The sequence below is a fragment of the Mauremys reevesii genome, linkage group 1 (genome assembly GCF_016161935.1).
Source record: "Mauremys reevesii isolate NIE-2019 linkage group 1, ASM1616193v1, whole genome shotgun sequence".
Taxonomy (NCBI): Eukaryota; Metazoa; Chordata; order Testudines; family Geoemydidae; genus Mauremys; species Mauremys reevesii.
The window spans coordinates 276,346,409-276,359,683 of record NC_052623.1 but is presented as its reverse complement, the minus strand read 5'-3'; the positions used below and the strand labels follow the sequence as shown (position 1 = coordinate 276,359,683).

The window sequence follows — 13,275 nt, the reverse complement described above, 5'->3', positions numbered from 1 at the left end:
GGATCTTCAAGTTACATATCTAGTCTGATTTTCTAAATCGACACTTTGAGCACACAGATTAATATTCTCCTCTGAAAAGAGTTCATTTGCCTGTGACAAGCTGCCTTTTGCTGACCTTCAGAAATCATTTCATTAATTTCCCAAACAAATGAATCAGTGATTTCCATTCCAATTTCAAGGTTTAGTACTCTTGAGTGTAACTGGAGCTACACTGAATATGCTGATTTGATCACGTTCATCTATAACTTGCAGGCTCAGCACTAAATCATCCTCTGCCTCCAATACCAATGATACAAAGGCTAGTCAGTCTTATCTTGATAGGTTTCACAAAGTCCTTTTCACAATCATCTGTGTTACATTTTGGAAATCTCTAGGACTTCCAAGATTTTATATTTTGGCTGGGTTTTAGAAGGAAATTCAATAGGATTTGGGTTTCTAAATTGGTTAGGCTCCTTTGAAAATCTCTGCATTACTCTTTTTTAACTCTCTGTACTACAAAATGACCAGAAAGTAAGTACTGTGATAATCTCGTTTGACCTCCTGTAGTGGCAGGTTCACCTGTGTTAAACTAATTTAATCCAATCTTGTCTCAATCAAGCAAATAAGTCATAGATATTTAGAAATAAGATCTGAGTATGATTTAGAAGAATGACATAAATCTTTTGTCCTCTAAAGTATTAAATGGCTTGAACAAAAGCAGGAGGGTTGATATCTAATGCAATAATTAGCATGCTTGATGATTAATACATAGCATATAGTGAAAATATGTGTCATATAAATGACAGAACAACTAGAGTGCATTGATTCTTTTAAAATATTTTCTTTGGATTTTAAATTAAGGCTCAAAATAGGCTTACCAGAAAGTTACACAATCAAATAAAGTTGAGAAAAGCGCTAAAGTGAACAGTGTGACAGAGCCATGCACTCTTTTTAGTAAGCTATAAATCTGTAAACTGTCATTCATCCAGTAGCCTCTCTTCAATGTAAGCTAAAATGTGCCCATTAAATATGTGATGAAAAATGAATCTAAAAAACCCTCCAAAATTACAGCACTGAGGACTTGATTCTGCCGTCCTCATGTACATGAATCTCTCTACGATGGAGTGTATATCCCTTGAATGGAACCTGGCAGAGAAAGGGTTAAGGGAAAAAAGGAAATATGCAAACTAGCCCCATTAACATGTGGTAGAATAAAAAAGGACTTGTTTGTGAGAAGTACTCTAGCTGGGGGCAGGATGCTTTCAATAACTGCTTGCGAAGAAGTCAGTCTGGCACAAACCAAAGGAACCTACAAATGTTTGGATCAGAAGAGAATGCTAGATACAACAGAGCACAGCATATCCATGCTTAGGATCAAACTGAATGCTTTACTTTCAAGAGGAATTTTTGGGAGAGATTAAAGATCTGGAACAGTCTTTCATTAGGAGCTTCAGGGACAACAGACTAACCAGTTTTAAAACTGATCTTAATAAATTTATGAATGGCTTACATAATGGATTTGCCTATGATAGCAGGAGACCGGACTTGATGACCCAGGAGGTCCCTTCCATAAATTTATAATTTATGTTTCTAGATAAAGTTCATTTCAGCAAAGCATTTGGGGCACATGCAAGATGAGAAAAAAACTCAATTAATATGTCTATTTCGAGACCAGATTGGCTGAGCAAAGCCCAGTTTAACCTCTTAAAAGCATGACGTGGACAAACTGAGAATGATCACCACATGGAGTCATTTATATTCCCATTGAAGTCAATAGGAGTTCTGCATACACCAGTACCACAGAACCAAATGCAGAGCTAGCAGAGAATCCAAGCAGATTTGAGTTCAGATGCTAACACAGCCACCACTCTAAGCTGTGATTTCATTTGGCATCTGAAGGAATCCTGAAGGATGACTAGTCCTAGTTTTTCACTGAGAAAGTGAGAGAGAAGGGGCAGAAGGACATTCACTGGGTACCAACTCCCAGGAAAAAAACAACACTTAAGTGGTTTTTCAAATGCATTGAAGCAGAAGAGGTACTGAATGCCCTCTTCTCTCTTTGGATGGGAGGCACATCTAATGGCCTTTCCAGAAAAGCAAATGTATTTTTTCCTGAAAAGTTCCTATGTATCTGAGGAAGGGATGTTTCAGACCTTGCTGGAGGGTCAGGACATTAAGACAGGAAGAGAGGAAAGAGAAAGGGAGGCAGGCTGGGCTGCTAAAATGGTACTTAACCCCCCCCCCCAAAAAACATTAGAGACTGAAAGAGGAAGAGGGGAGTGTGAACCAAGTGATAAAACGTGCACAAAATCAGTCTACTCAACCATAAATAATGAGATATTTCATATTCAGACATCCAAGTTTTGTGACCTTCAAAGAAGTATTTTTACAGTAGGTAAAGTGGTTAAGTAGGTACAGGGATAAATGGGTCATCCCCCTCCCCTCCACGTGGACTTCCGTTAAACTTCCCCTCACAGTGAAAGCCTAGCAGATTTATGTTTGAAAGCAAGCTTGCACACCGGGCAACTTTCCCCAGTTTCTGGATTAGAAGAGAATCGTAATTCAGAGTCCTAATTATACAACAGCCACGTTTTTCTTGGAAAAAAAAATCTAATTTCACTTTCCTAGAAATGTTTGCCTTAACAAATGGAATTCATCAACTGCTCTTGGATTACCAGGTAGCAGATGGGTTTCATTTTTCATTTACATTTTTAATTGCTTTTTCTCTACACGCATTTAACAAAGAGGTTGCAGCCTTTTCTCTATGATGTAGACCGTAACACAGTTATTTGCACAGTCTTTGCCACTTTAAGGTTGAACTCCTGAAATACGCTCTACTTTGGGCTATGCTTGAAGACTACTTGGAAGCTTCACACAGAGCAGAATGTAGCAGCCTGCCTGCTTAGTGAAGTGAACTGTTCATGTTACAAATGTGCTCCATGAACTGCACTGGCTTCCCATCTGTTTTTGGGTGCAATTCCAAGTTTTATTTTTGATCTACACTGCAAAGCATTACATGATTTAGGACTTGGTATCTTTCTCCCTATGCACAAAGAGCAGCAGAGATCATCCTGAGGCACTTTTGCTGATAGCTTAACTTTATTGACCTTTAGAGTGGTACAAGACATATCTTTTTGGTCAAGCATATGCTTGATTTAAAATCATCAGTACATTATTTCTGGTTAGTTGAAGGAGTACAGGGAAGGGGGCTGGTTTATGCTGTCTTTTGTGGACAGTTTGATTTAATGTCGGGATGCATTTAGTGCTACGGTGATCGGCACACAAGTCATTATATAAATAAATTACAATCCTTTTAAGTATGTCCAAATAAACCTCAAGATTACAAACTTCCTTAGAAAAGGGCAGGGACACTCAGTACAGGAAGCAGTCACAGCCCTCATTAGTTTTCCTTCAAACCTGTATCATGTTTGTCTTTTCTATAGTGAGGTTCTGCCAGTTCATTTTTACCTGGGTCGCTCTCTCAGCCAGTGCTAGGAATTGGCACCTTTTCATGAAAAGGAGAGGTGAAACTAATGTCTCCTGATACTGATGAAAACACAGCCTAAAATGGCATTTCCTCTCAGGAGCTTGTACATCTGTCTGTATAGAACAGGCAGGGCAATAGAATGGAACCACAAGGAACCACTTATAAGAGGACTCTCAGAGAGCAGGAGCTACTCCTAAACTCTGCTCTAAGACCCGTCAACAAGGATGGGATAGAGTCAGCAAAGAACAACCCTATTCAGCTCTGCCAGATCCCACAGGCATGTCAGCAGCACCTGGGCTGCTATCAGAAAATCTGCAATAAGTTTCCCCATGAAGGGAAACTTTTAAATAGGACAGGGATGCCTTTAACATCAAATGATGATTTCTTGAGAAAGGGCCTAGCAATTACTTGTTTAAGGCTAGTCAATATCTTAGCCTCCTGGAAGGAAGTATAAACAATCCTCACTAATAACTAATGCCTCCCTGGTGCCCTTCTTCAGACAGAAGAGTGTGGATCCATTTTACAGGGATCTGCCCAGATTAGGGCCTAGATCTTTTTCTATGTCCTATTCTCACTTATTTCTCTATAAGTGAAGTTGTTTTCCAGAATTTCTTTCCTTACTACTGTCAAGTATCAGGGGGTAGCCGTGTTAAGGTGCAACTGGACTCTTTAAGGTGCCACTTGTTTTCCTTACTACTATGTATTTCTCTCTTAAAAAAAAAAGCTTCAATATTATGAGTTTAAAAATGTAGGTCCTGATCCTACAAAAGACTCATTCATAAGATTAATTCTTTGCAGGACTGTGAGCTTCATTTTTTAAGGGTATTTAGATGCCTAAAGATGCAAATAGGCACCTAATGGGATTTTCAAATGCACATAGGCATTTACCTGTATTTAGGGGCATCTAAATATATTTAAAAATCTGTATAAAATGAAATACACGCACACACTTTTGAAAATATTATATATATATCTATGTGCAAAAACTAATCTAGTTTAGGATTCAGAAACCTGGCATACACTGCTCTGAAACTAAAAAACAACAAAAATGGATACTGCATTTGCTGATTTGGATCTGGCCCCAATATCTGAATATGCAGCAATGACTAGATATAATTCTTTGATCAACAGCATGAGGACAGCTTTTTTAACCTTACCTGTGCCATCTGCCTCTCCAGTTTCGACCGGGGAATATCTTCAAAATAGTTTTCATTTCTTCTTCTCCTTGCATCCCCCTGCATGATAATGTGAGGAACGTCTAGGGAGCCACCAGTAGTGTAAGTGCTTTGGCTAAGTGAGGGAGACAACTGAGGAGGAGTATGGTTACCGCTGGGTTCCTAGATAGAAATGGAAAATGTAGCATGGTAGAATACCATTTTTATGTCTACAAGCAACCTCTTTAAAACTATATTTGAACAATTGTCAGTACAAAATTTAGGAGCATTTCCTGAAGAAAGAATTTATGATGAGTGAATGCTATATTGTATTAGATTGTGACATGCCCTACACAACTTGTAGAGGGCAGTAATGCACCCTTATTTTCCTCATGGCCTCCCCACATCACTGGTTTGTGAGCAGGCTCCATGGAGACACTATTCCTCCTGTGTAGGTGGAAGTTGATGGAGGTGGGTGGAGAATGGGCAGTGCGGAAGGGAAGAAATCTGCTACTGGTATAGGCTAGTAGAAAATTACGTCCCCATTTCCCAACTCTGAGTCAAGTCCTCTCCTAGAGCTGCTGCTGGGAAGATGCAGCTACACGCCAGCCCTTGTCATGGTCCAGGTAAAGGCATGATTGATGCCTGAACTATTTGTAAGGGGCAATATACCATCACTTTGGAGCAGCCAGGTGGTTTGTACTCCAGTAATATCTCCCTTTGCTGGGAGAGAAAATAAGTGTGCAGAGATGTAAGATTCATACTTTACTTACAATTGTAATGGCCCTGCAGAATACAGTTTATATGGGGATATTAGAGAGAAACAGAACACAGATTACAACTCCAAAAGCTCCAGAAAACATCAGTGTATGAGTACCTAGCTAAACTGTTTGTGTGTAACAGATGCACGACATTGTGGCCTTGTCTACACTGGAGTAGTTTGGGAGTTGTACATCCAACAACACACCACACATCCAAACACAGAATTGCAAACATTAGTGCCCGGGTGTTCATATTACCAGCAAAGTTCCACTTGCTACTAGGAAAGCTAACAGCATGCTCTCTATCACCATGTCAATCTGCACGGGTGCTGTACTAGTAGGGACTGCAAGCACTAGCACTCTGATCAATTTTCTGGACTCTGCTGTAGGGTCAAATTCTCCAGAAGCCCTCACCTGCACAACTGGGCAGCACACCTTCCGTCTCCATGTGCGTACCCCTGTTTGCCAGCATCCACTTCTGTGTGATCATCAACTTTCAGTGTTAGCTTCCCAAGCTGCTTTTGAATCAAGGATACCTAAAGCTGGCCTGAGGTTCACAAGAGTGCTTGTCCAGATCCGGGGTGGCCAGGAGATACAGTTACAGATGAACCCCACTATCAGGAACAGTCTGGTTTCTGACCTGGTGTTGAGCAGATGGCCCAGTTTGGTATCACATGCACCAGGAAACAGTGCCAGTAGGTAATTTTCTTAGATTAAGTTCTTTGGAGCAGGAAATGTGACAGTTTGTGTGTATGAAGCATAACTATAATATAAGTATTTAATATTAAACAACAATGGGCCTAAGGTACCGTACAACACTGCCGAGATGCAAACGGCTGCTCTGGCACAGGGACGAAAACCTACCTCTTATTTTATTGTTTTAGAGGAGTAATTAAAGTGGATTCTTGGTGCAATTTTCCACAGAGCCAAACTAGATTGTGGACCGCATCAAGGCACCCTATTTCAAGCTGCTGAGAGACCAGGAGGAAAGTAAGGAGGCTTGGGGTGGTCTAATGTCGTTGGTTGCTCTTCCAATGGAAGGTTTCTGGTCATAGATAAGAGTGATAAATCTCCGCATTTCATACCATATCTTTGCTACTTTTGCTTTAATATTTACCAATGTTTTCTTCATTAAAAAAATATAATGTTTAAAGCTACTGTAGGAACTAGAAAAACTGAAGTGGTGGTATGAGGCAATTAGCCCACCTAAGACTTATATTGGCATCCTTTTAGGAACAAATCCTCACACAAAAAACGGTTCTTTCAATGTACTAGACACAAACAGATCTTCCTAAAGAAGCAGAAATACATCTCACCATATCCAAACTATTCTTCAGCTTGAAATAAAATCATTAGTGCATATTATAAGGTAAACACTACCCTATGTTTTTGTTTGAGTATTTCTATGGTACAGTATCCTCAGTTATTGAAGGAGTAGAAAATCTTAATCCAAACTCATGTCCTTTCCTTTAGGACTCCCAGTGAAGACAACTGTACATAAAGTGATGAATAATATTTAGTTACTGTCTGCATTAGTAATTCTAGCTGTTGGGAAGTGAAATATTTTTCCTCATCCTGATTACATGAGGAGGAGATCTAGTGTACTTTTCACTGTACCCTGAGAAGTACAATGCCACTAGTAACATAGGATGTGAAAGCTTTTCCACCAGCAGAAGAGAAAACATCCCCACCTATAGAAATAGTTTTCCAGTCCAATGCATCGAAACCACTGAGTGAGAGTGTGCTACTTTCAGCTATTGGCCATTTCTTTTTTATTTTAGCACTTGCATTGTGCCAGGAGACCACTCACACAGCAAACCAAGATATAAAATGTAACTAAAAATATCTATATTTGAGCAATCCCCTAGGGCAGGACATCATGAACTGAAAGACACTTTTGCTAGCACAATATTAAAAAACAGGTTATAGATTTCTAAATCCAAGTATTTGTATATAGCTTTTGAGACTAAAAAGGGTAAAAACAGGGAGGTCATAGAATCTATAATTTTCTGTTAAAATAAGATTATAAAAGGCAGCAGCAGCTCCCACTCTAGCTTTACCTTCTCCTCCTAACACCAATAAATACAACTAGGGAGCACATTATGCCCGACAACTAGAAATCCATTCCAGAATGAAATTCCAATCAGAGGAGCAGTCACCATGGAAATACTCAAATCAAATCTACTCAAACAGGGAAGAACTGAATGAAAATGTCATAGTAAAAGGTGCTAATGAGCATGAACTACCTTGAACACAACACAGTAAAGACGGGGTCCCCAGACCATAACGTAATAAGGATAATAGATATCAAGAAAGCAAAATTTCTGGGATTAGAAATCTAGTGAATTTATTGCAATGGGAGGAATATAAAAATCAGTGAATGTGGAAAATCCTAAAAGGCACCATGACCAGGCTTGCAGGAGTGGGGTTATTAATGGAAACTGAGTAAGACAAGTTACTTTAGATACCCAGAAACACATGATATCTATACATGTTTATCTCACTGATTTCATGTTGGCTCTGTGTAACTAAGGCCTGGTCTACACTGGAGTGGGAGGTGAGCTAAGTCGGTCTAAGTTATGCAACTTCAGCTACGAAAACAGCGTAGCTGAAGTCGACGTACTTAGAGCTACTTACCGCAGTGTCTTCACTGTGGTAGGTCGACTGCTGATGCTCCCCCATCGACTCTGCGTATGCTTCTCGCTCCGGTGGAGTACCAGAGTCGACGGGAGAGCACTCGGCAGTTGACTTATCGTGTCTTCACTAGACATGATAAATCGACCCCTGCTGGATCGATCACACCAGAGGTAAGTGTAGACATGCCTAAAGCACGAACTTGCACTACAGAGAGCAAACAAAAATGAAAGGGATAAAACTCATTCTATATGCTTAGCCACTAAGTGACAATTCTTTGTACTTTCAGGTTTTTTTTTTTTTTTTTATAAAACGATTGATGACTTTACAAGATATTAAATTTGCTAGGCACTTACCCTGAGGGTTATTGACCTAGGTGGTTTCTGAGGAGGGTCTTCGTGAAGCCTGTCTCCCAGAGATGCCAAAATACGTTTCCTGTGGCCAACCAAGCTGATTTTTAAAACCTGAAAAATAATAAAAGCTCAGGTAAGAACATTCATTAAAATCATTAAACAAAGAACCAGTCAGAAACAAACACCTTTTCTATAAACTTTTTAACAGGTAAATAATCTGCATTGGTCAAGTAGAAAGAAATAGAAAGAGAGCAGTGGACGGTGTACAAAGATTAGAAGAGGGGGTTACAGGTCAGAGAGTAGGATTCAGAGAGTAAAAGGAGGTGAGAATGATATAGAATGAGGAGAAAAGCAAAGCAGGTACAGTTATAGAAAGCGAAGACAGAGCAGCAGAGTAGAGAGGAGAGAGAAATCAAAGAGGGAGAGGGGAGAGAATTACAGACTGAATTACAGATGGAACAGCAGTACCTGAAAAAAGTAAAAAAAAGTAAAACCAGTAAGAAAAGACTGGGACAGAAAATGTAGGAATGCAGACAAGAGTGAGCAATGGAGAATAAAGGAGCAACTGAAATGGAGGAATAGTGGTCCTAGAAAAGTGAAGAGAGGCCAGACTAATGGTTAAAGGAAAAGGGTAAAGGAAAGAAATGAGAGAGGGAGGAAGTGAGCAGCAAATAGAAAAGTTGGTACTTCTAATAACTTTGCACCATAGGATTCTCAGAAGCAATCTCAGACTCCCCACACAGAGTCAGCAACACCCTCAGGCAGGGTGTGCACATAAGAAACACAGATTTGATTCCCCCCAATCCTGGTCAGACCCCATCCTCCTCTAGATCGAAATAAAAACCCTCTCCACAGCAAGACAACAAACAACTACCTCCAGCGGACTGACCAAAAATGTTTGGACTTGCCAAATTCCAAACCTTAATTTATAAAAAATGATAGCTGATCAAGAGTTGAATAATTACTGAGTCACTACAACTCCCTAAATACATCTATTGATGCTCTAGCATCAAAGCAAGATCTCTCTCAATCTCCCCCCCCCCGCTTGTTGGAAATATGGCTGGGGGCTGAAGCGGGGTGTAAGGACAAGGCAGAAAACTTGAGCATTAGTGGCAGAAAATAAAGTCTGATACAAAAAATTTCTACAAATCTATGCCAATGAGCTAGGAGGCAGAGATCCAACCTTTGCTCTGTCATAGATGTGGCAAAATTACACCTTTGCAGAATCCTTCCAGGCTTCAAATTGCTTCCTTTCTTCCTGAACACATCACCTTCCATTGTGGGTCCACTACTAATAGAGACTGTCAACATTGACACGGATGCAGAGGATTTCTCTTTCACACTAAAACAGGCAATGGCCCAGACAGTATTGAGAAACAATTATTCGACCCTGGTGATCTCCCAAACTACTGCCTGGTCTCTAGCATCCCTTAAGCAACCTGATCAAGAAGTCAGCAACCTCTCAGCAACCAATATCTTAGATCCCACTCAATTTGGTGTCAGAACAGGGCACAGTACAGAGATATCTACTGTTGCTTTGGTAGTTGACCTCCTCCTGTCCACAAACCGGGGAACTACATTTACACTCAGCCTGCTGGTCTTGTCTGTGCTATTTCATATTGTTGAGCATCTAACAGTCTGGTTGCCTGCAGCCACAGAGGTCACGGGAAACACCACAAAACCAGGGCCTTCTGTTCAGATTGAACCCTGAGGATCATTGTGAGTAGCTGTTCCCCCACAGCAGGCCCCCCTGCAGAGTCCCACAAGCTTGTTATCTTCATATTATTCAAGATATACAGGAAAACATTAGGAAAGCCAGTGAGACAACACAGGCTGAAACGCCAGCGGTATGCAGGAGACATTAAAGTCTCCATACACTTTACATCAAATATAAACAGCACCAAGATGGGTGAGGTCCAGAGGATCACAGAAGGGCAAACATAGAACCTATCTTTAAAAAGGAGAACAAAGAGGACCCAGGAAACTATAGATCAATCAGCCTAACTTCAATACCTGGAAAGATACTGGAACAAATTATTTAATAATCAATTTGTAAGCACCTAGAGGATAATGGTATGATAAGTAATAACCAACATGGATTTGTCAAGAACTCATGCCTAACCAACCTAATTTCTTTCCAGGGTTACTGACCTAATGGATGGGGGAGGAGGGGAAGCTGTAGATGTGATATATGTTGATTTTAGTAAGCCTTTTGACACAATCCCACATGATATTCTCGAAGGCAAATGAGGGAAAAGTAGGTCTAGATGAAATTACTATAAAATGGGTGCACAACTGGTTGAAAGACCATACTTAAAGAGTAGCTATCAATGGTTCACTGTCAAACTGGGAGAGCGTATCTACAAAGGTTCTGCAGGGATCTGTTCTGGGTCTGGTACTATTCAGTATTTTCATTAATGACTTGAATAACAGAGTGAAGAGTATGCTTATAAAATTTGTGGATGATGACAAACTGGGAGGGCTTGCTGGCACTTTGGAGGACAGGATTAGAAATCAAAACAATCTTGACAAATTGGAGAATTGGTCTGAAATCAACAAGATGAGATTCAATACAGACAAGTGCAAAATAGTACACTTAGGGGGTAAAAAAACAAACAAATGCACAACTACAAAATAACTGGCTTGGCAGTACTATGACTAGAAGGGATCTGGGAGTTATAGTGGATCACACATTGAATATGAGCCAACAATGTGATGCAGTTATGAAAAAGGCAAATATTCTGGAGTATATTAACACTAGTATTCTATGTAAAATCCAAGCGATAATTGTCCTGTGCTACTTGTAACTGGTGAAGCCTCTGCTGGAGTACTGTGTCCCATTTTGGGGACCACACCTGAAGAATTATGTGGATAAATTGGAGTGTCTAGAGGAGAGCAACATAAATGATAACAGGTATAGAAAACTTGACCTATAAGGAAAGGTTAAAAAAAAACTGTGCACGTTTATTCTTGACAAAAGCCTGGGGTGGGGGGAATCTGATAACCTTCAAATATGTTGAGGACTTGTCTAAAGAAGACTGCGATCAATTGTTCTCTATGTCCACTGAAGGTGGGACAAGAAGCAAGACGTAATCGGCTCTATCTTCAGCAATTCTGTCACAGGTATATTTAGTGAAAGTAACGGACAGGTCGCAGGCAATAAACATAAATTTTTGGAAGCCTGCAACCTGTCCCTGACTTTTACTAAAAATACCCTGGGGATGGAGGAGGGCGGGACAAACAGAGCACTGCCGTGCTTGTAGCTGTTCCAGCCCCACCGCTGGTCCTGCGGCAGGGGCTGACTACTGCTGCTCCAGCCCCAAGGGGGCTGAGCCAACCTCAGCCACTGCTCTGGCATGCAGAGGACCGCTGCTCCAGCAGCGCCGGGGCTGGTCACCAACCAGCTATTCCCACCAACCCCGGGGCTGGCCGCTGGTCAGCTGTTCCCACCAGCTGCTGCTCCAGCCCTGCCCCAGAAGAAGTCACGGAGGTCACGAAATCCGTGACAGAATTGTAGCCTTAACTATAATGGTAGTTAAGTACTGGAACAGGCTTCCAAGGGAGGTTGTGGAATCCCCGTCCATTGGAGGTTTTTCAGAACAGGTTAGACAAAGACCTTTCAGGGATGGTCTAGGTCAGTGGTGGACAACCTATGGCCCGCGCTGCTTCCCACAGCTCCCATTGGCTGGGAATGGCGAACCGTGGCCACTGGGAGCTGCGGGGGGCCATACCTGGGGACAGTCAATGTAAACCAACTGTCTCACAGTCCGTCAGCGGATTATCCTGACGGGCTGTGTGTAGCCAGCGGGTTGCCCACCACTGGTCTAGGTATACTTGGTCCTACCTCAGTGTGTGTGTGTGGCAGGGGGTGAGGGGGTTAGATTAGATGATGTCTCGAGATCCCTCACAGCCCTACGTTTCTATGATTACCATCTTTCTCAATGTCTAGCCATAAGCAGCACCTGGAGGAACTGCTGCTTGTTAAAGCTCAGCGAGGCATTAGTCTGGTGATGCTGGTAGAAAGAGAGAACATCTTCCATTAGTGAGGGCATTTGCCCTCAGACTGTTAAGTCACTGTGCAGCCTTGGGGGTCTTTTTGAACTCCTCAAAGCTTTGAATGCCCCATTATCAAACGGCAGGAAAAAAAGTCCATCTTATACTTGTTACCTGCTTGAAGATTGGGCCCCATCACATCAGTCCTTGCCAAAGCAATATACACATTCATGACCTTCATGTTTGATCACATCATCTCATATCTAGGAATGAGACGAAAACATCCCAAAACACTCACATTGGTACAAAAAGGTAGCAGATCATTTGTTTAGCACAACAGGTCACTCTGCACACATAACTCCAGTGCTCTGGTCTCTTTGCTGACTCCCAATTAAATGAAGAGTCAAGTTCAAAGTCTCTGTCTCGATATTCAAAGCTTTGCATGGGCTTGGCCCTAGCAGTCTGAGAAATTGCCTCTCGCCCCACGACTAGTGAAACTGATGTCTAAGAAGCATTAGCAGGATCGCTAATAAATCAGACTTGTGTGTCACTTGCTCTTCCTGTGGCTTCATGCAACTGTTGAACACCGTGACCGAGGAGGAATGAGTCCCTGGAACTTTTCAGGTCAGGGCTCTGAAGGTGGGTCTCCAACTGATTATGCTCTTTTGAAAAGAGTGGGCTTAAACTGAAAACTGCATCGATCTCAGAATACCGGGAACACCACATAACCTGTATCACATTTTGTTCTTTCACAAAAAGTGGAGCTTACCGTGAATCTGGACGTGGAAGGGTTTGAAGAGGCACCTTACAGAAACATATCATATTTGGCCAATAGGAAAATCTAATCACAGCTCAGGGACTAACCACTTTGTTAATGAAAGATGCTTTGTTTTTGGTCTCAAAATGCACAATGG

General features: G+C 41.4%; 1 protein-coding gene across 6 annotated transcripts in view; it reads right to left on the bottom strand.

Annotated features, from left to right (window-relative positions):
- The window catches only part of ANKS1B (ankyrin repeat and sterile alpha motif domain containing 1B), a 753,186-nt gene that overhangs the window by 65,383 nt on the left and 674,528 nt on the right, over positions 1-13,275 (bottom strand). For all 6 annotated transcript variants that reach the window (XM_039494857.1, XM_039494866.1, XM_039494872.1 and 3 more), the window contains 2 exons: positions 8,372-8,479; positions 4,624-4,803 (listed from right to left, as the gene is read on the bottom strand). In XM_039494857.1, coding sequence (XP_039350791.1) covers positions 4,624-4,803; positions 8,372-8,479 — 288 coding nt within the window. The remainder of the gene's footprint in view (positions 1-4,623; positions 4,804-8,371; positions 8,480-13,275) is intronic.